Source organism: Melozone crissalis, unplaced genomic scaffold (assembly GCF_028551555.1).
Source record: "Melozone crissalis strain CALT ecotype California unplaced genomic scaffold, PUWL_Pcris_2 ptg000016l_1, whole genome shotgun sequence".
Lineage (NCBI taxonomy): Eukaryota > Metazoa > Chordata > Aves > Passeriformes > Passerellidae > Melozone > Melozone crissalis.
The window spans coordinates 20,460,870-20,484,215 of NW_026535794.1; the positions used below are offsets into that span (position 1 = coordinate 20,460,870).

Sequence of the window (23,346 nt, forward strand, 5' to 3'; positions counted from 1 at the left end):
GGATGGAGCCGCCCCGCAAGGGGCGAATGCTGCGATGAGCGCTAGGCCCCCGCCGCGGTGGGGAGGCGTTGGCAGCGTGCCTTGGCCGGCCCCGTGTCGTGTCCTTTAGCCCGGCGGTGCTGTGGCTGGTCCACGGCCTCTGCCCTTGGGAAGGGTTGAGGGTTTCAGGGCAGGCAGTGCTCCCGTGTGCAGTAAAACTTGTGGAAGGAGCGGATTCACTTTCAGGGCTGTGCTGCAGGTTCCTCTACTGAGCGTGGGTGCCCACCCGAATTTCCTCCCAAGCAGCACCTTGGGGAGGGTCAGGAAGCGAGCACGAACCCGGCTCCGCCCCAGCGAGCGAGCTTGCCGTGGAAGTACAAAACCTGTTACACTCGGCAGAATTTCAGACAACAACAACAAAAAAACCAACCAAAAAAAAAAAAAACCCACACCAAAAAAAAAAAAACCAAAAAAACCTCGCGATGTCAGCAATTTCTACATGTCTACGTGTCCGATAAGCTCGGTGCCCCGGGGGCTCTGCTGCTGCCTTCCCCGTGCCGTGGTGGGGTGGGAGCACAGAGGCTGCCGCGGCGTGCCCGGCTCCCATGGTGACACCGGCAGCGGCACTTCCTGCTGCACCCGGAGGAGGCGGGCCCGGCGGCCCGGGCGGTAGGTGTGTGTGTCGGGCTGTAGGTGTGTGTGTGTCGGGCGGTGGGTGTGTGTGTCGGGCTGTAGGTGTGTGTGTGTCGGGCGGTGGGTGTGTGTGTCGGGCTGTAGGTGTGTGTGTGTGGGGCGGTGGGTGTGTGTGTCGGGCGGTGGGTGTGTGTGTGAGGCGGTGGGTCTGGGGCTGCGCGCCGCTGCGGGCGGGCTGAGCGCTCTGCGGTCCGGCCCGGCACCTCCGTGTTCCGCCCTTCTCGTTGCGGCTCGGGTCCGGCCCGGGCCTGTGTGTGCCTCGGGGTCCGGCGGGGCGGAGGCGGTGGAGGCGGTGCCCGGTACCTCGGCTGAGGCGCAGGGCCTGAGGGCTGCGGTGGGCTGCGCGTCCCGCTCCTCCCCGCTCACTCATGTTTTCAGTAGCGGGCGGGCGAGGGAATAAAGGAGAGAGCCCCACATTCCGCTCCCTGCCACAATGACTGCACTTTCGTTTTCCTCGTGTGGGAAAGCGTGGGCAGGGAGGTTTGAAAATCGTGCTCAGCATCTGTTATTGCTGCGTGTGACTCCTGGTAGCGTTCATGTACATAGCTGGATCAAAGCCCTGGTCCGGCATCGGCGTTCTCCGCTACAGTTCCCCACAGAGGCACATAAAAATCAGTGAAAAAATAAGTAAAAGTATTTTCTTCCAAAGCCCGATATACCTTTTCTGGGACAAAGTGTACGGCACAGCAGGTCGGGAGAAAAAAACCTCAGGTACTACGAGCCTGCCTCCTGCTGAACGTTTGAAGTCTGGCTCTGGTACATGAGGGGCACTAGGCAGTCTCCCTCAGCAGCCTGGCTCCCTGCTGGATCTGAACTGAAAAGCGTCTCCTGTCCCTTCTCAGCCGTGTTCCCCGGCCTGCAAGAGCGCCTTTGTAATGTAAATATTGAAGTCACACATAGTGCTTATAAACACCACATTTCTACATGTCAGCTTAATTATTTTCAGGATTCCAATTCTTTAAAAGATTTAGAATGGATTTTTTTAAAGGGCTGGTTTATTATGCTTCTGAAGAAAAACCTTTCCAAATGTGGGCCATATGGGGATCTTTTTGTGGTTGGTTTGTTTGGAGTTTTTAGTGGGTTTTTTTTGGTTTGTTTATTTGGTGGGTTTTTTGTTGTTTTATTTTTTTTGTGGTTTTTTGTGTAATGTAGGCATTCTAGGACAACAGGCACATGATATGTCACATTTTCTGAAACATTAAATCTGAGCTTTGGTGATTTCAGTTTTTATCAAGTCTTAGATTGTAGTAATATTGTACAATTCGTTTTTGTGGCAATAGCAGGGAAAATTCTTGGCATTTTGTTTGACTTTAAAAAGAAGTTAATTCAGTTACAGTTTCTTTCTTTCAATAGCTGCTAATGTTGCCGAATAAGACTTTGAAATTCCTACCCATGAAACTTTGCCTTTGTCTGGTCTCAAAAGTAAGTCGACATAAGGTCACATTCTTTTAGCATTAAGATTTGAATTGAATCAGAAATATTAAAAAATATTCTTAAGGGGTTTTGTATGATAAAAGTGACAACTAATCTCTTATTTAAATAAAATTAATACCAAACATTCTGATCTCTCTTCTCTAAGTATATTTAGTACAATGAAAATGTATTTCAATAGTCAAAATTCCTTATGAATGGAATAAACCTAGAGTGATGTTCTCTCCTTCCGTTTAAGTTGTTGTAAGGAAATCTAAATTTTAGGTAGTCTCATTTCAGACTCAAGTGTGTATAATTTTTCAAAATTCTTGAGGGGTGGGCAGATACCATTTGGGAAAATAACTGTATTTTATTACCTACAGAGAAAAATTATAAAGAGTAAAATAAAATCTCTGTCAGGACTGAGCTACAATAAGACTTTATAGCTGGGCTTTTCAAGAGGAATTAAAGCTACATCTTGAAATTTCCTATACCTTTTATTGGTGTATTTTTTTCACCAGATAGCCTGAGGATTTATTTTAAGGATAGTAGAATTTTTGTAATTGAGAGTAATGTTAGAGTCCTAGCCTGACCAATATTTGGAAATTTGAGTGCAATAAAGTTGCATTATTAAAATAGGAAGAATCAGAACCAACAGCTTAGTTTGTGGCTACGTCTTATGCTAAATTTATAAACTTACAGAATATAAGAATCACAAAGAAAATTCTTTGCTTCTTTCAGTTTGTTGCCAGCAGATTTTAAAAGCTAAAGGAAGATGTCCTTTTTCCCTAAAATCGTTTTCCAGTATGAAGTTGAAGAGTATCTCACCAAAGTGTTCAGAAATAATGAGGTAAGTGACATAGTTACCCCTAACCACCACAAAATAATAAATTTTGTGTAACTTCAATACCTTACAATAAAATATTGTCTTCACATTAAACACAGTGGTTTTTATATAAAATATTTCTATATTTAAAATAGAAAATTAATGTTTATGCTGATTGGCTCAAAGTAGCATACAAATATTTAAATTAAATTGAGTATAAATCAGAGAATTCAGTTTTGGATCCTACTGAAGAGTGGATTGTAGATAATCAAGCACATATTGACCACGTGATATTGACAAGAAATACTCCCTTACCCCAGTGTAGAATACTACAGACAATCTTATTAATTCCTAATGCCAAGGATGAAAAAATTGCTTTTTAATGTACATGCTTATCAGTATGAAAGTTACTGATTCATAGATTTGAATTTAGTTTTCCAATTCCTTAGGGCTGGTCTATGTACGATAGCAGAGCTCTCTAGCAGTTGCTTTGATACTTACTGCAAACTGCAGCAATTTTGCTGATACAGCTGTTTTTCCATTAAGTATTTTTCAGGAACTTTATGAGGCTTCCAGTGGAATTAGGCTCACAGATTTGTCACTATGGCACACCACACAACCATATCCCTCAATTTCCATGGAATGTTTATTCAGCAGGGTTCCTTTGTGTTGAGCAAGAGGTGTCTGTGTGAATCTCGTAATATAAAATCTCTTCTTTCACTTTCAGCTTATCACTGCTTTAGGTACACAGGAGGCAGAGAAAAAATACCAATCTCTCTTAAGTCATCTATCTCATCCACCAGCTTTTACAGCTGTAAGAGTAAATACCCACTTGGCCTCAGTGAAACATGTGAAAAAATTGCTGTTTGAAGAGATCCAGAAGGTTTGTGCAATTTCTTTGTTACAGCAGAATAGCAGGGTCTTTCATCTTTCATCTGAACATGAGACCTTTTCATTACTGGGAGCTATACCTTACCTCAGTGCATCCAGTGGTATTAACATTATGCAATCACACTCATTTCCTGCCAGCATTAAACATTAAATGAAAATTTATTGTGTACCAGTGTCCCTCATCTCATCCCTCCAAGAAAGGCAATAACAGAGGGAAAAGACTTCCAACTCTTTTTTGTATGGCAGATCCAAACCCTTGATAGGATTGAGGTACTGCTGTGGTAAATAATGTAAAGGTGTCAGAAATCTGTAAGAGAAGATGACAGATAGAAAGGGAAGCTCAGAGTGCTGTCTTCAGCATGCGTAGAACACTTCTGTTTAAGACTAAAGGAGAATGCCTGTATATCTAGATATGATTGCAGAAACTGTTTAGGAAAGTGAAAAAATTGGTTTGTTTTGGAAACTGGAGCCATGGTGATGCTCTCCAGCCACTGTATTTTCTTTTTTAAAACCTATTTTTAATCATTATATAATTTTTTTTATTTTTACTTATCTTAATTAAACATTTATTTATCTGATAATATGTAAACCATTATATTTAAGAAATGTATTATTTTGAAATTGTGTCCTAGATCTTCACTCTCTCTAAAAAGATCTGGTTCTTTAAATTATTAATGCTAGTGGGAGTACAGGGAGTTTTTACATGACAGGAGCCAAGACATTTCTGTGATGCAGAGGCAGTTGACAGTGTTCTGCTGGCTGGGATGGTAATGAGTTTTGCTAATTTTAGTTTGATTGTAGAAGTCTGGAAACGGATATTGCAGGGTTATATTTTGTTTCAAGGCAAAAGGCTTTGCTGAAAAGTGACTTAAGACCAGCTTTTCACAAACTTCTTGTATTTTAAAGTGTGATTACATGGTAGAAAAGGAAACCACATGACACTTTTGAACAGAAGTATGATCATGGATTGTTTCCTTTTTTAAGAGAAAATACTTATTTATTACATGCAAACTGATTTACGGTTTTACACGCTTTAAGGTTATATTCTAGAAGGCTCAGATGAGAAGACATAATTCTGTTTAAATCCTGGAACCTCTATAAAATGGCATTTTCTTTTCAGCTAAATATGTAACTCAGCTGTCAGTGCCCAAACTTGGACTGGCAAGGAGAATGAAAATTATTTCCAGGCTGGCCTATTAAGTAAGACAAGCAATACATGAATAGAGTTATACAGTGGCTTATAACTAATAACAGCTAAGGGTTAACACAGAATACACTCAAGCTTCTAAGGTGGTGTCACTGTGTCTTCTGTGTTCTGACAACAACTCAGAAGAAAGCAAAGACCAGTGATAAAGTTATGAGTGTCAGAACACTCTCCCACTCCCTGAAGTCAGTTCTCAGTCAATCTCTTTGTGGTCTTGTTATTTCTAAATTTGTGGAATGTTTAGTCTTTTGCACCAGTACTTTTAATACATAATGTCCCCTTGCACACTATTTCCCAGCTGCTTTTAACTGTTTTCACTACTTTTGTGTTTTGTGCTCTACACCTAGAAATGATGAATGGAAAAATGGTATTCAGTTTAATTAAGTACTTAAATATTAGGTTTGTTACTAGTGCTTACTAATGATTTTTTTTTAATGAAACAGCAATTTAAAGGACTATGTGTTCCAGTTCTCGAGCACCCAAAACTTCAGGACATTTTATTAATTCCTGTCATTGGACCCAGGTTTGTAATTTTCAGTCTTTGGCCTTAAAATGTTGTCTAACACAATTTTCTTACAGATTTCTTGTTAAACAGTTGTTATAACTAACTCACTATAACTAAGGCACAACTTCTGTTTTACTATGACCTGGTGGACAATCCATACACTAACCAGGCCAGAGTTTTACTCTTAAAAAATGAAAGAAAACATAGAGTTCTCTCCTTATTTATAAGACTAATGTTTTAGTGACATGTATGCGTCCTCCCAGAAAGCCTGGTAGGTGGCAGATGGAAGAGCCAAAATTTGCAGTGGAATGTAGAACTATGGCTAAGTACAGGCAGGGTTTCCTTCCACTGGAAGAAATCAAGTGGAATCAAGAGTTCCTCAGCAGTTGTTAAATACAAAGTCACTTTGCAATCATCTGACATAGGAAGGAATAGAGGGCTGTTTCTCAATCCCAGTATAATTTACTTGTATTCCTGTGTCAGGTTCATAATAGTGGCAGAAGGTGCCAGAATTTGCATTATTTTGAGGATTGGTTTTCTTCTTGACTTTTTCGTTTGATTTCTCTAAAAGTAAAATAAATATTTTACTGTAATACAGTAAAAATATTTTAATTAAATGTAATTGTTTAAATTTCTAAATGTGATACATGATAGTTAACAACTTTTTCTCTAGTATATCTGACAAAATCCATATTTGTGAACTAGAGTTTACTTGAGGATTATTTGGATTTTTTTTTCTGTATACTTTTCTTTTTTATTCAACTGCATTTTGTATTTCTAGGCGAGATTTAAAAAAACATCCATGTGAAGTGATAGTTGGAGCCCAGTGTGGATATGCAGTACTCCGAGGAGCACACGTTTATGTCCCTGGAATTGTATCCACCTCAAGATGTAAGAGTTCTCTAAGTACACCCATCTAAGTTGTGAAGATGGCAGAAAAAGTGTCACCCTTGAATAATAGATAAATGCCTAGTGACACAAAACTGTTTTCTGTTCTCAGCTGAAATTAATCTTACAGTTGTGGTTTATTGTAATTAGACTTCTTAAAGTTTTTCTGGCTTTTTTAAAAAAATATTTTCACTATTTTTCATTTTACTTAAGTTATATGTAATTATTTCTCACTAGCCTCGCCTGTTTTAAATTCCTTTTTCCATATAATTTGTGGCTGAAGTATTAATTCTCAAGGATTTCAATTTCTGGTTTTTCATTTCAAAATATTTTTAAAGAGAATTTTCCAAGTAAAGCCTTTTTTTTAAGAATTTTTTTTTTTACTACTGAGTACTGTAGCCTTTAATATGGATGTTAAGTTGAATAAACTTAGAAAAGCTGGCTGCTTAAAACAAATGAGATACCACATCTGGATGGTGACTAGGTGTATCTTGATTATTTAATAGATACAGATTATTTATTTCTTCACTCAGTCATAAAGCAACTTACCTTCATGGTTCTGTTAGATTTTAAGTTACAAAATCAAAAACCCCCAGATTTTCTTTATTCTAATCCATTGGCAATTCATTTGTTTACATAAGAGTGATGTAGTAAAAATCTTTTTTTTCATTGATGAGAAGAAATTTATGTCAGTTTTTATGTCAGATTCTTAAGAAATGGAAATTATGCATCAATGCCTGTGAGACAGGATAAAAAAAAAATCTACGTATGCATGCTTTTTGTTCAGCAACCTATTTTTGTTCTTTAAATGTCAAATTAACTTTATGTAAAACCAGTATAATTTTGGATGATTCACCTTATTAGTCTATTGTGATGAGATCTAGTGATCATCTTGATTCTTATTATTAAACAAAATGAGTCAGAACAACATTTATCAAATCACTTCATTTCCTTTCAGGAAAAATCCTTCAAGAAGTTTGAGGCATGTGCTGAAATCCAATTCACTGAACAGGAATGTTTTTCAATGTAGGCCTTGATAATGAAATAAGTATATTGGCATAGCAGTTGTTGGAACTGCTTATTTACACAACCTCATAAATATTCAAATCCTTCTTTGAGTCAGCTAGTGATTTATCATAATTGCCACATGTAATTATGCATGTAGCATCAATTCAAAGAAAATAAAGATACTATAAAACTTATGGAATACTTCAGGGGAATTGCAGATAAGAAAATAAAAGGGCACACTACCCACTTGATGCCAAATATAATAAAACTGTATTAAGCACAGATGGTCTAACTAGGGGAAAAAATAGTTCAGCAAGAACACATATTTAATCACTGAACTTGCAATCCAAATGAGGGTAAACTAATGATCAGGGGGCTTTGAGCTTAATTTAACTAATCACACTCGAACCTTTATGTTTATGGAATGCTGCTATAATCTACAGAAAACTTAAGAACCCTATGCAGGACTAGTGTATTTCGAAAGGATGATAGCAGAGAGTGAAGTAAAATAATTTATGTTTGAATACTGCAGAAAACGTTGACAGATATGCTTATAGAAGAGTTAAATTGCTGCAGGTTTTTGTTCAAGTGAAGTTTAAGCAAACAGTAATACTGAGCAATCACATGATGTTTTGTGTCACATTGTGTAAAAATAAGTAGTGTAAAAAATATATTTTCAATTGCTGCCCAAGAAATACTACAGTTTAAGGATTTCAGGGCATTTGGGCATAATCAGAAGGCCACCTGAAAATGGGAAAAAGGAGTCTCTAGTACAATTCCAAGAATTCTTGGGAAGCTGAACTGCCATTACTCTTGTTATATCTTCTTGTTCCTCCAGCCTGTCAGTCACCTCAGAAGTGCAGTTTTGGAAATTTTTTTTTATTGCTATCAGAAGAGGCCTTTAAGCATATTTTTCAGCCAGTCAACACATAGCACTTGTTCACTATTATGTAAAGTCACCTACACCATCCCTTTTCTATTTTTTTTCCTAATGCAGGAAGTTTGTTAAGTCTGTAGGATAACACTTCTAGAGTTTGGTGTTTATTTACACACTTTACCGATCTGGTGGGTTTTAAGAGCCAGACCAGAACAAGAATGTATAATCACTTGTGTCAAAGCAGTAAGTAGTTAGAGAAAAAGCAGTTATAGCTATGTTCTAGGTGGCTATTGAGAGGTCATTAGATAAATTTAACACTCCTGCCTTTGTTCAGTAAGGGTAAGCAGTGTTGTTTCATGTACCTGTGTGCTTGGAGCAAACATGGAGGACTGGATCCGAAAGGTGTGCTTAAAACTTATGGGTGACCTTGCTTTGGTGAAATAAATAAAGTACAGGTTTATGCAGCCTCTTAGAAAACAAGACAGTGCCTGACTTGCAGCTTGGTGTCTCTCAGTACCTCCAGTCTGGTAGCTGTCATTCACTGTGTAAAACTTTAAAGCTTTATATCAGTTGATCTTCTTTCATTGCATTTAAAAAGTGTGAAGTTTGATATTAGAGAAGAGTTGAAGGAAATAGTCTGCTGAAAATCCTAAGTTACTTGATCACTACTGCTTTGTTAAATGTCTTAATGATTTCAAGCTTTCCATTTTTCTTTGTGCAGTTGTGAAAGCTGGAGATCTGGTTTCAGTGTATTCAGATATTGAAGGGAAATGCAAAAGAGGAGCCAAAGAATTCGATGGAGTTAAAGTTTTCCTTGGAAATGGAATTTCAGAACTCAGCCGCAGTGAAATCTTCAGTTCAAGTGGCCAACTGAAGTAAGTCCACAGTAATTGGACATATAAAAATTTGCAAAGGGAAGGAAGGAACTGGGAGAACACTTTGAATTATTTTGTACCCTATGTGAAGTCACAAAATGGCTTTGCATGTTGGGATTTCCAATATTTTTTGAGAAGCCATAAGTTTCATAGTGGGATTCAGATACCAATTTACTTGCAAGGTAGGAGGAAATAAGTGAGGGTCTTTTAATAATTTATGTTTATTCAGTTCAATAATATCAAACAGAACTGACAAATGTTCCCACTCTGGCAAAATTGCATTTTGGTGAATTGTGTAGTACTACTTCCCTCTTTAGATGAAACAGAAGTGAAGTCTTGTCCATCTTTTAACAGAAGTGAAGCCTTGTCCATCTTTTAAAAATATCTATAGGTGATTTTTTTTTTTTTTGGTGGGACAAAGGACAAAGCATAAGGTGAAAAAAAAATTACTGACATTTGCCAGAGTAGTTACCTATTTCAAGATTACTTGTTCTTCTATTTTGTTGATGAAGCATATGGTTTTTTCCTCTCATGTCACCTAAAACACATATAAAAAAGTAATGTACAAGACTATGGATGTCAATTAATGACCAAGACTTTACTTCCTGAGAAGAGACTACAAAAGTTCTAGTGAATAAAAGTACCTTGTCAAACAATTTCTGATTTGTGAGAGCTTAGATATAGTAAAAGTAGTGGTAGGATGTAGCTGTTGAGTTGGTGACATGGAACAGCAGTATGTAATATTAAATCTGGTGTCTGCAAGTTTCCTTTCTCATATCCTTCCTTCTCATTGGACATAGGCAAAATAATACTCTGTCTCTTTAGTAATCTTTTGTTTGTAGACTCTGTTGCTTTTTCATGGTTTTCTCTTTATTGTTATCCATTTCCTGGTACATTGGTTTAACAATTATATCTGCATCAGAATTTCATCCATATTTAAAACTTCTAGGTGACTTCTAATTTCAAACCATAGCTTTGCAGGCAAATCAATGTTCCTGCAAGGCTTTTCATATAGGATTTCTGTAGTAATTTGACCGAAATCTCAGGAATTTAGGAAATGGAGAAAAATCTAACTAGGAAATCACATGCCAGTGTCCTAGTGCATACACATGGCTAGCCAAAAGCAGTTATGGATTGAAGTTAAGGTATTTAGGTCTGGTTTTATGCATTTCTTTACAGTATCAAGGCTTGGATTACATCTTGTTTATCCTGTGTACAGAACCAGAAATTTCCTTTATGCAATTTTACAGATAGTTCCAATTTATCATGTAATGCATTTTTTGCCATGATTAACTCAACTTTGATGATGTCACTCTAGAGAATTTTCCTAGAAGTACTTTTCTTGGTTGTTCTTTCATTCTTGTAAGATTGTTGTCTCAAGTTGCTATTTGTAAGCATGATGATTTTAATTGACTACTGTTAAAATGTATAAAACTGAGTATTTGAAATTTTTTCATGTTTTTCAGGGGGCTGGGCATAAGAATGATAGAGCCAGTCTACCTTAGTCCTTCATTTGACAATGTACTCCCTAGTCATTTGTTTTTACAGGTATGTTTGTTCCAAAATCAAAAGTCTGTACTATTTACAGAATAATGAATATTCTCTTAGCACACATTCATAGTTCCTACATTCCTTGTTCATTGTAGCACCTAATTCAGTCTTTGGATTTGAGGAACACAAAGCATTTAAAATGAAGTCAGTATCTACATGTAGGTGGTTTAATCATACTGTGTCTGAGCTATGATAAGGGATTTCAAAGCAACATAAGAGATACTCACTTAAAAACGTAGAAATTCCTCTTGCAGATACTCTGCATAGAGCTATTAGTTTTTGGAATCTGCCTATGAACCCTGCAATATGAGCCCCTTTCAAGGTACATAAATCTGTAGATAATCAGGAAAATCTCCAAATATTAGGTTGATTTGAAGCTGTTATTTAAGTACTAAAGACAACTTTAAAAGGTTTTTATACCTTTGTGTTGAACTGAGAAGAAAGTATTTCCATATTGTCTAAGGTGCAGTACTGTGCACAGTCATTGCACATTATTTCTCTTCAGTGCATCTGTACAGTTAATAGCATAGTTCAGCTTCTTGCTACTTTAATTCAGCAAGCTTAGACTTCTGTGTTTTGCTCTTACTGTTCTTTACCTGCACCACTATGTTAATATAGTAAATATTCCAGTAAATATGCTAATATAAAGTATTTGTAATAAACAGAGCTGCTCTGCTCTGTGCCAGTGTCAGCTTATTTTAGCTGGACTTTTAGCACTGTAGTCTCCTCAGTCATGAGCTCTTAAACTTCAGCCAGATATTCAGACATAGCTTTAAATAAAAAATGAGCCACTGGAGACTTGTTACGTAAACTGTCCGTTATATATAATACAAACAGTTCATTTTCTGTCAAAGAACTGAGAGCAATACCATAGGTATCTTCCCTGCTGAATGAATTATATTTTTAAACACATTTGTCATTCCTTAATAAAGGAGTTGATGCAGGGTATAAAATTCAAATTCTCCCATATTTGTTTTTATTATAGAATTTACCTTCTGTGGTTGTGAGCCATATTTTAAACCCTCAACCAGGAGAGAAAATTTTGGATATGTGTGCTGCACCTGGAGGAAAAACAACCCATCTTGCAGCACTAATGCATGATCAGGTAAGAGAAGTAATTTGGCATTTTCAAAGGAAGGAAGTCTGACCTCTGTTCATTTGTATAGCTCTCTTCACTTAACTGTTAGAATGCACAGATAATTTACAGCAGCAAACAATTGATATTTTGACATTTTACTTACCAATGTAATTTGCTACACATCACTTACTGAAACGGACAACAGACAATCTTTATCAAGTATTTACCATCAGCTTTAAAATCTATTTTGCTACAGACTGATAGTTGAAATATATCTAATTTTGCTTTTTAAAATGTTATTGAATTATTTTTAATCATAGAATTTTTTACATGCAAGGCATAGTTATGCAAGAATATGCTGGGTTCATGAAACTCAGATGTATAAAGATCAGGGGTTATGACTGTGTGCCAAAGAAACACACAACTCTCTACAAAAATTTACTAAAAAATTTCTAATCAGATTAGGATTTTTCTCAGTAAAAATTATCAATTCTGCATAGAGATATAATTTTAGGCTGAATTTCTAGTCTGAATTTGTCATTCTATGGTAGAATGTCACAAAATCCAAAACTATCTAATGAGAAAGCAACAAAAATCAGAAGAAACAAAAAATATGTAGAGAAAGACAAGGGAGAGGAGAATGTAATAAAATAAGAATGGAAATACAGGATTACAGCTTTGCATATGTTGAAATGTTATGTGCATGGTGAAATACAGAAATGCAGGTTACTCTTCTTGAGCAGAGGGGAAAAGCATGTAAGATTTCCTCTAAAATTTTGTAAGACTTTATTATTTTTGTTGAAATAGAGTTATTAGAATATATCAGATTGTTTAGAAGTCTTGCAGTTACATTATGCAGTACTTTGACAGGTGCCTGTGCATAAATGTGAAGGCACAGCATGTAATGGTATGAATGCTTTGAGAAAAGGCTTGGATTCAGTTCTGTGATGGTTTGTCTGTGGAAATGTTTTTTCCATCAATTTGGAACAATGGGAAGGCATTAATAATGCATTAGACAGTCATTAGACATTATATATATATAATGTCTTATATATAAAGCTTCCAGTAGAGAATTTCAGTGTGATAAATAAAGGAAGTCTGCAAATCATAGATTTATGTCATGGATTTGTTTACATCTATATTTTTTCCATCTGTGTATCTACATTTTGTATACCTTTGCAGAACTGCTTTGATTATGCTTGCCTGCAGCTGATGTGGTAAAGATGAAGAATACAGATGTTAAATATTTATCTCACTTGATTTTCATTTTCTGAGTATATAATTTTAATTTAAGATATGGAAGATAAAGGTACTGAAAAAACACCTAATTTTTAAGAATGAGGATTTTAAATTCCATTCACAGATTTTCCATAGTAATTTTTCATAGACAGCATATTAAACCACTAACATTTCAGAACATTTAAATCACTCTTACTTTTTTGTGATATAATTTTGTTATTAAATTATATAACTAAGATGTAAGATTGCTCTGTAATGTTAAGAGCTCTTAAATAAGAATCGGGAATACTTAAAGCTTGAGAATTTGTTATTATCTGCATCCCAGTCTAGACCACTGTTTTTTCAGATGTATTATAAGTAGTTGTTCTGGCAGTAGCTGGCATGGCCCAAATGGAGAAGAGTTGTCTGGCAACTTGTTCTTTTCTCTGGAGAAAAGAGGAGAGAAGCTGTGAATAGCCCATCCCTGGAAGTGTTCAAGGCCAGCTTGGACGGGGCTCTGAGCAGCCTGCTCTAGTGGAAGGTGTCTCTGCCCATGGTAGGTGGGTTGAGCTAGATGGTCTTGAAGATCCCTTCCAACCCAAACTATTGTGATTCTATTATCTCTTTATCCCTGCAGTATGCAGAGATGAGCACCAAATCCACTGTTCTTGCAACAGATGAAGCTTTGAAGCCCAGTCAGGTCCTAGAGTACACATGCAATGAATTGGATGGTGCTAGGGGACGAGTAGGAGGTGCTTTGGCTCACAGCAGCTGGACACTGGACACCACTGACACAACCTAAATCCATTCTTACCTCTCAGTCCTAGATCTGCATATTGCCTAACATACAGATAACAGCTTATCTTTACTGACTTTTTTTTACTTCTTAAACTTAGTCATTTTACCCTTCTATAAGCCTCTAGAGAGCCATCACCAAATAGAAAAAAATTGTTGTTTTCTCAGCATATTGTGTTTGCTGTAGCAAGTCTAGTACAAGTTTTTGGTTGTTGGGTTGTTCTGTTCTGGATTTTACTGATGCTACTTTTTACTTTCCTTTGTGTTCACAGATTTCATGTAGCAGGTAGTGCTGTGTGTCTATTTTGATTTATTTTGGGGGAGGAAAAAAGAAATCTATTTTTACAGAATAGGAATTGTGTAATTGTGATTTCCCTCCCCTCACCTTTAGACTTATTCTTGTATTTACACTATTTCCCAAAGTAGCTTGAGTGACAATCACTGCAAATATTCCAGTATAATTTTGACCAAGTCAGAGTCATGGTTGTGGGCCCAATTTCCTCAGCTCTGAGCTGTAGTGTGATCTTATTTCCTACTCTCTCCATACAAATTTAAAACCTGTTGACCTATTTTACCATGTATTTGAGGCTTCTACCCTCATTCAAATGATTAAATTTTTATCTTAGTGCCCAGTTCAGCAGTTCAAAACAAACAAAAAGATACAAACAACAAAACCACTTGCCAGAAGTCAGATATTAAAGCATCCCTTAGAGTGACAATGCCAAGCATGGCTTCAGACTAACGTGGCTATTGTGGAAAACATGTGGGAATAAGGACTGCAGGAGTGTGGATTTAAGAATAAAATAGTTCTGAGGGGAAGACTATGCTTTATTTATTACACTTCCCAGGACTGGGGTAAGGAAATCAGAAACATCCATTTAATCACTATACTTTTGATGAAAACTTTGGGATTTTTTTCAGGGTGAAGTTATAGCCATGGACAAGATAGCTAACAAGATCAAGAAAATCAAGCAGAATGCTGAATTGCTACAGTTGAATTGCATTAAGGCCTTTTGCTATGATGGAACAAAGGCCCTTTCAGAAGAGAAGAGAGAGGATAAACAAGGTAAAATAAACAATTTGGGTAGTAGTAGCTTTTAGGAGAACATAGTAATGTTTTGCAAAAACAGTATTAAACCTGTCACAGGTTTAAATCTTGGCAGGTACCAAAGTTGCCTCAGCACTGTGAATGCACTTTTATTTTCTACTCTTTTGTGATTATCAGCTTCTCTATGAAGCAAATAGAAAGTCAAATTATCTGTCCTTGTCACAACCTAATGTTCTCAAAGGAAATGCATTCCTTTCCCAGATAATAATGAAGAAGCCTTAAAGCTTCTTTCATGATCACATGTAACCCCATACTGGGAAGTTTAAGAGTTGATCTGAGAAAAAAATTATTTTTGCAGACTTGCTTCACTTTTCTGTCTCCTAATCCTCATCAGTAAAATGGGGTTATTAATACCTAACTCCCAAGAGTGCTGCAAGGTTTATTTCATTGATGTTTGTTCAGCTGTTCAAGGGAAAGTTATATACAAGCACAGTGTATTATTTTAAGTAATTTCATTTGCTTTTTTGAAGTGATGCAGTTATGATATTGGTTCTGTTCCCATGATGGAATGATTTAAATGGTATCTGCTGCCTTGATTATTTTTAGTTTGTTGTGCAAAGTATGCTGTTCTTTCTCAGTCTATTTTATCTCAGTCACTGGTTAGCCTAAGTAGGAATCAGATTACATAATCACCTTCTTTGTCCCTATGTATTGCAGTTATTCCTGCTTTGGAGGAACAAAGGTACTTTCCTAAGAGTCTTTTTATGAACATCAAATATTGTAGGTGGCAAGTAGCAATTACAGAGATTAACTAGAGCAAGCTGTAATACTGAGAGATAATGAAGGCTTTTCTGTACATTCCTGCAAGTAACACATTACATATTTTGAACATTTTAGTAATGGATCAGAGGTAGATAAACCAGATAGACTCATTTTGGAGCAGGAAAAAGCTAGGTAGCAGTGGTGTGATAATACAAGTTTGGCAGCAGTAGTATATGGTGATGCTGAGCCAATCTCCCTAGCATTGAGCAGATAGAACCTTCTGGGCTGTTGAGCCATTGGGGTACAGATTAAAGGACAGGCTCTGCATATGGAAGATACATGTTGTCATCCAGGTAATAGTTAGAAATTGTTCTCTTCACCTTTTTTACTGAATTGTTCTGCCGTGAGAAGTTGCAGTAGTTCATAGTATTATGAAGTCCTTGATTTTATACAGCTATGCATACATCACAATAAATAGTTCTATAGACAGTCCAGTTATTATAAGGCAGTCTCAGTGATTAACTACAGGTTTGTCTCAGTAAAGGTTTGCACACTTTTGAGCTGACTCTGGTTCTTTACAGACTATATGTACAACTCTGTACCCAGCACCTCTGGGTTGATGACCAATGACCAATTATATTTCAACAGTTTTGATCACTTTTACATTTTACTTTCAAATTAATAAATTAAAAGAAAATACTGCCTAGTGGGATCATTTTTGAGCTCACAGAACTTAAACTGTTCAGTTTTCTGGGAGATGAAAACTACCACCAGCAGTGCTGAGGCTTGTCTCTAGCTGAGACTAGTTTCGCAGACACTGTCTATAGCACATAAATGTTTTATGTCAAGGAAGCAGTGACAGCCTCTCCTTACCTGCAGTGAAGCCTCAAGGAAGGAAACAGCCCCATTTTACATTACTAACTGCTTTTTTCAGAAGGACCTCCATTCTTACCAGAGTCATTTGATCGAATTCTTCTTGATGCTCCATGTAGTGGGATGGGACAGAGACCAAACATGGTTTATTTCTCAACTTTAAAGGAAGTGACCTCATATCAGCCACTACAGCGCAAGCTTTTCACTGTGGTATGTGTTAAACATTGAGTAGATCAGCTGAATTGAACACAAATGCTTTTGCAGCATAACACTTGCCCAAAAAGCAGTCCCTCATTTCCCCTACTTTTTCAGCAGCCAGGAATTATTAGGGTCCTGTTAACCTCTCAGCTCCACCAGATCTGTTGCTAGGTGAAGCCAGTTCATTGGAGCATGGTAAAGGTCTGTGTAATCCATAATAAATAAAAAGCTTTGTGTTTTTTTAATTCCCTCAGTTTGATCAGTTTTACATGATAATAATTACAAAAGTCTAAGTCACAGAGCAGGTGACTTAGGAACATGCTAAGGAGTGTGCTTGGGCTGATGCTGAAGGATAAGATGAAACTTGTCAAAATCTGAATGATACATATTCAAAGTGAATGACAGCTTGAAAAGCAGCATAGATATAGCTTCCATGCCAAATACATGGAAACAGTTGACATCTAATGTAAGTGACATAAGTATTGTGTATCCATGGTTGGCAGCAGGTGGTGAAAACAGATCTAATCTGTCTGGGGTATGCAGAGCTGCACAAATAACAAATCTTACAAGGTGAATCATCTCAATGACATTAATAAACTGCATGAGCTATAATGCCTGTGTGGAAAGAAGAATCTTTCTAATCCATGTTATCCTTTGCTGTATTCCCTGAGAGGAATTAGTGTCTTAACACTTTAAGTTTAATTAAGTGTTCACTTTTAATATTCTAGGTACGTGGGTTATTAGTTAATGTTGCTTAATATGAAAGTTTGAAATTTAAAAATAAGCTGAAATATTGTTTATTTTTGCCTGCAGGCAGTGAAGTTGCTGAAGCCAGGAGGTGTTTTAGTGTATAGTACATGTACAATTACACTTTCTGAAAATGAGGAGCAAGTTGCTTGGGCCTTGAAAACTTTTCCATGCCTCCAGCTTCATCCACAGGTAATACTATTTTCAGGGTACTTTGCACAATCTAGTGATCTCATTTTGGAACTATAAAGTTATATGGTATATTTTCTAACAATAAATCTTTTTTCACCCTGGACAGCTTTAACTGCTGTGGATAGAAATAACAGAAGGAATTTGAGGCTTTTTAAAGTCTGTTTTTGTGCTTAATTGAGCTTTATTTAGGCCTCATTAAGTATTTTCCCACTCTGTATTGTTTTAAAACATAACAGGGACAAAAGATAGGTTGGGCAGGTTAAAATTCCTCTTGCAATTTCTTTAATTTCTTTAATATTTTATTCTCATCTTTTATACATTCACAGGAGTGGGTTTTTTTTATTATTAATGCCACTGAAGTCATGAACACTTGCATATGTATGGGACATAAATGAAACTAAATTTTTGTTTCAAAGAAGGAGGATGTTATATGTATAGGACCTATTTTTGATTTATTTAAAAGGAATGACGGAAAGAAATTATTATAGTCTCAAGAATGTACCTTGTCTTTTTTGGAGCCTACCATTAAGATGTCTGGGAGGAGGTAATATATATAGGGAGATACTGGAATGTTTTTATCTATACTAGCTACAGTTCATACAATTCAGAAATATCTGTTACCTTTTGTAGTACTTCAGGGGGGTTTATCATCAGACCACGTGTGTCCCACTTTCTCTTTGATGAGGGGTTGGGTGTGGTAGTTGTTTATCATCATGGCTTTGAGGAAAAGTCTAACTCTGATACCTGTTTTGCTTACACATTCTGTGATGACTTGTACCTGTCTTAAGAAGCTTAGATGAATCTTTAACTGAAATTAAAAAAATATGCAATAGCTGTACAATGAGAAATTACAATGGTAAAGATTTAACAGAACTGAAGCTCTTCATCAGAGATTTTTATGGTGTGTTCTTCTGTGTGTATTCTCACCATCCATTCACTAAGAATTTTTCAGTTCCAGACATTTCAACTGAGATTATACATGTAACCTAACAGCATAAAAAATCCTTCTGGGTAGAATGACAGAGCAAAACACAAGCCTTATTAACTCAAATGCAAGATTAATTCTTGCTATATAAACTTTCTCTCACCAGTAAGATCAGTCTTGAATAAAGCACTGTTTTTTACACACACATGCCATATCTGTAAAAATTAATCTTTTATGTATAGTATATTTTAAACGAGATGACATTGAATTGTTTACCCACATATAATTTATAGTACCTTAGAACCCATTCCCAACCAGTGTAAACTAAGGTGATATTTTCCAATGAACATGAAACAGGAGTCTACAGTCTACTTACCTCATGTTCCTTTATGTATTTATTTCCCATATTCTTTAGAATGTCTCAGTGGATGCCTCCTTTTTTATCCAGTCCACTGTTTCCTACTTTCTCAGTTTGGCAGCAGATCCTGGAAGCACACTGGGTTATGTGGGCAAGGAAAAAACAGGAGATGGAGCCATAAGCATTGTTCTTGTAGGTGGAAGTTACCACATGGCAGCTGCTCCTTTGTGCAGACTTCCTCTTAGGAGTTTACACAGCAGATACTGTAGATCAGCTTAAATGCAGTAACTTAACTGGAGGGAGAAATGAAGAGGTAGAGGAAGACACTGGTCTGCCTTTAATCAAGTTACTTGAACCTGTGGAATATTGTTTTCCCTGGATTTTACCTTTCCTTCCATCCATTACATCCAGTTGCTACCCTTGTATGTAGTACCCTTGTATGTATGTATTGCTACCCTTGTCTCCCTTTGTATGTTACTTTTCTCTCAATTTGCAGTAGACACCTGTGTTTGTCTTTTACCTTCAATGGAAAGCCCTGAAATCCTGCTCAGGGAAAGGGGGAATCAGTGTGCAGCCCCTTGGCTGCCCAGCTCTCCAGCATGCAGTACGTGGTGAAGCAGCTAACTCACATCATGTGCTGACTGGGTGAGCTCATGTGTTAGCAAAGTGTGATGGCTGAAAAAACACTCTGCTGTAGGCTGCATTATGGACTACATTAGACTAGATTGACAAAGGAGATCTATTTTTGAAATTGCAGTGCCAGCTTTTGCACACTTTGTTCCATCTCCTTACTGAAGGCATTGAAAGAACAATCCAGCTAAGAATTAATTTTTTCCAGGAATTAGGGTTTTAAATAGGAAGCAGTCAAGGCTATTCACAAGAAATATTGAGAAGAGGGCTAGGATTTTAAGTCCTTCTCCTCTCCAGGATTTTGAAGCCAAGTGTTATCTCTTGAAATTGATTCTTCCTCTTTTTCTCTGCCTCAGAGACAGGCACAAGTAACAGTTGTCCTATTTACCTGTTAGTCTTAAGTGACTAGAAAACTCAAAGGTTATATTTTTTTGCTACATCATCTGCCAAAATGATGCCTCTTCAGGCAGTAAAATATTCAGGACTGGGGCTTTAAGTCTGTCCAGTTGAAGTTTTTACTGTGAAGAATCCTGATATTTTAGGTTGGACATTAAATAGTTCTTCACAAAAAGAGTGATTGAGTGTTGGAATGGGCTGCCCAGGGAGGTGGTGGAGTCACAGTCCCTGTGGGTGTTTAAGGAAAGACTGGATTGCAGTTGGTGCCATGGTACAGTAAACAAGATGGTGTTAGGTTGTAGGTTGGACTTGATGATTTCCAAGGTCTTTTCCAACCTAGCTGTCTCTGGAATTCTGCTGCTGTTAGTGATAATGGGCTAAGGACTCACTTTTTTTGACTTTACTCATAGCTGTTAAGTCAGTACACAGAAGTGCTGAATCATTTAGAAGTGGCAACCTAAACAAACCCTTTAGACTGGCTGGCTGCTGGTAACAGCTTTCTTGGGATGCTTGAGCCCTTGGAGTAAGGAATTCTTTTAGACCTGTGCACCTATCCTCAAAGAGTGCTCTAAACTACAGAGATAAAGTGGATGAGGGGCATCACCCCCTCCTCAAAATACTTGTATATATCTTGTATAAATCTTGTATGTATGTTTAAATAATATTGGCCAGATGAAGGCAAGAAAAGAAGCCACATTACTTCTGGATCTTCTGGTGTGAGAAATACAAGCATAGCTTGTCCATGTTAATTGTTCAGTAGCTCTGGCTATCCCCAGCAGAATACATTTTAGGGCATTTAGGAACTTCAGAGATGCAATAATTTGCTTTTCTTTGTTACTTGAACAGGAACCTCACATTGGAGGAGAAGGCATGAAGGGAGCTGGACTATCACTTGATCAGTTGAAGCTGCTCCAGAGATTTGATCCATCTGCTGTGACATTGCAAGGAATGGATATTAATTCTTTGGAAGATTCTAGAGAAGATGAGCTGATTTCTTTGGCAAATAAAGACTGTATAGGATTTTTCATTGCAAAATTTATTAAATTGAACAGTAAATAAGGATTTGGGAATGCAACCTGAAAAAATACCTCAGTGAGTCTAAGAACAGTTCAGACGTGAAGCGCCTTTCTTCCTGCTGCAATGTTACCAAGCCAACGGGCTGACGGCAGGGTTGCTATGGCAGCACTAAAATCTGCCAGCTGTTCTGATGGGAAAGAGCCACAGGTTGCAGCAGAAAAGTCATGGCTGGGGGAAGGGCAGTATCATTTGTAAGTCTCCCTCTGCTTTTGTATTTACAGCAGGTCAGTGCCTGAATGACAGCTATGTTCACTCATACTGCTGCCTGCTCTGGTTTCCCCTTATCTGGTGCAGCAAGCGTAGGAAGGGGATGTAAGTTACTTTACAAAATGCAAACATAAAAAAATATATGGGAACTATTACAATGACTTTTGGAAAGGGTAGTTTCTATGGAGCTTTACCAGTAGTTAGTTTCCTTAAATAGTGCTTCTCAAAACACTGCAACATTTTACAAAGAACTGTTTTATAAATTGATACTTAGAACCTCATTTCTCTTTTATTTTAATACAAGCAAGATTCTCTGTACACATAGTATATACACAAAATACGATTAGGCTTTGTAGCATGTCTTTTATAGCAGCATGAATATATTAAACCATCTCACTCTGGGAATGTAAATAAATATTGTTTCAACATCAAACTTCCCATGCATAAACTGTATTGGTTCTGAAATAGCCTATTGGACTGGCTGACAAGTGACAGTTTTAAAATCAAACATTTGTAACAGAAGGGGCTACAGTTATGATTAATATATCAAAAGACAGAAAACAATGCATAATACCATCTGAAATGTTGCAAATCACCTTTCAAACAACTAAGGATATTAACTCTTTATTGGTCAGAAAGCATCACCAGCTAGGATCATGAAAATTGAAACTGGGGAAGCATGCTAATGAAAACTGCCTTACTACATTGCTCAAAGTTTAAATAATCTGAATTTCTTAAAAGATGTTAGATGTATTTGAAAATTCTGCTTCAGTTCCAGTTTGAACAGTATTCTCAGTCCTGCTGGAACTGATAATAGCACTAAAGAAGGAAAGCTAAGGACAAGGAAAAACAGAAACTGACATCTGTGTGTGTTTGGTGTTTTCCTCTCACTCGATCAATTTCCAGTTTTAAAAAGCATTATCTGAAAAAGTCTGTCTTCTCACACATAATTATTTGTTTGGATTAAAAAGAGCAATAGTTCTTTTATCATTTGTCTTTCTACTGTAAGAAGTGCGTTTTGTATTTGCTCACAATCAAAACCATCTATAAATTCTCTTACTCGGTAGTCTGGTTATTTACTTATATTTTCCATAAATGTTTTGATACACTATGTTTTCTACTGCTCTTGAATAAAAACAAAATGTTTCTTCTGACCTGCCAAGGTTGACAAGTGAATCCTCTGTAAGGCCTATCCTAGCAGGATAGGAAAATGGAATTCTTGTTGGTCATTCCTTGCCATTAAACACACCATGTCTAAAGAAAATTTAAAGTAATTTTGTTTCATCAGTAGCAGGTGAGATATCCTATTTAGAGTCATGTAAGTTAATACTATAATCTTTCTAGTCTAAATATGGTGAAAATGATTACCTGGGAACAAAAGGGATGAATCTTTTATTGTAGGAACGTGTTGAAATCTTTAACTCAGTGCTAGTAAAAAAGCATTTTCTTTTTTGCAGATTATAGAAATTTTGTAAACATCAATCAGCACACATAAACTATATACTGAAGTCTGTGTATTCATACAAAGTAAGGAACTTTACCTCCAGTTTCAGCAGCAGGATTTGTGCAATGCTGAATTTGAAAGAATTAAGATTGCTGAATTTTTAGTGGAATATTTGTTGAGACATCTCCCACTTCCTTTAGGTTTGGATGATTGGCATTTTAAGGAAGTGACCTCACTTGATACTATAGGAGAAGTTTCTTGGGGATGGGAAGAAAACATAACTTTTAGTTAATTCCAGTGCAATTGCAGAGCAGACTTCACCTGAAAAAGTTACTGATACATGAACTTCAGCTATTAAGGTTGTTTCTGCAAAAGTCAGCCGGGAGCGTTAGAAAAGCACTCAGCATAGTGAAGGGATTGGCCTGAGCTGTTTGCCAAGGGCCCTGTCCCTGTTGGGAACAGGGGAGTGACTTCGTCAGGCAGGTCAGAACAGAAACTCAGTTAAGATGCACGGCCCTTGAAGGAGCCAGCATCCTTTCTCTCACTACAGGTGTGGCTAAATTAGATTAATTAAGTTGGATGGATGCCCTTTTTTTTTCTATTCCAATCTTACTGTGACTTCAGAAGTGGTAGGAATCCTTTCTCATTGACAGTTCTGATGGATGGTGTATATATGTTTTAAACATATCAT

The 23,346-nt window shown here is 37.0% G+C and overlaps 1 protein-coding gene across 5 annotated transcripts; it reads left to right on the forward strand.

Moving 5' to 3' along the window:
• The first annotated feature begins 538 nt into the window (after window positions 1-538).
• NSUN6 (NOP2/Sun RNA methyltransferase 6) lies at window positions 539-22,891 on the forward strand. 5 transcript variants are annotated; one of them, XM_054273990.1, is made up of 13 exons: window positions 539-648; window positions 2,026-2,094; window positions 2,888-2,932; window positions 3,636-3,791; window positions 5,447-5,526; window positions 6,290-6,399; window positions 9,003-9,156; window positions 10,623-10,704; window positions 11,693-11,812; window positions 14,720-14,864; window positions 16,543-16,691; window positions 17,493-17,618; window positions 20,774-22,891. In XM_054273990.1, the coding sequence occupies exons 2-13, from the start codon at window positions 2,032-2,034 to the stop codon at window positions 20,984-20,986; spliced, it is 1,443 nt and encodes a 480-aa protein (XP_054129965.1). In that variant the 5' UTR covers window positions 539-648; window positions 2,026-2,031; the 3' UTR covers window positions 20,987-22,891. The 5 variants fall into 5 exon arrangements, with proteins under 5 accessions (XP_054129965.1, XP_054129967.1, XP_054129963.1 ...); XM_054273992.1 differs by having other exon boundaries at window positions 540-648; window positions 2,824-2,932; XM_054273988.1 differs by lacking the exon at window positions 539-648 and adding an exon at window positions 1,338-1,549.
• Window positions 22,892-23,346: the final 455 nt, after the last annotated feature.

Bases quoted from the DNA above. Each gene is read 5' to 3' on its own strand.
- NSUN6 (XM_054273988.1), top strand. From the start codon at position 1,433: ATGAGGGGCACTAGGCAGTCTCCCTCAGCAGCCTGGCTCCCTGCTGGA. The intron at 2,933-3,635 runs GTAAGTGACATA...TTTCACTTTCAG, and splicing joins AAGTGTTCAGAAATAATGAG to CTTATCACTGCTTTAGGTAC. The intron at 17,619-20,773 runs GTAATACTATTT...TTACTTGAACAG, and splicing joins GCCTCCAGCTTCATCCACAG to GAACCTCACATTGGAGGAGA.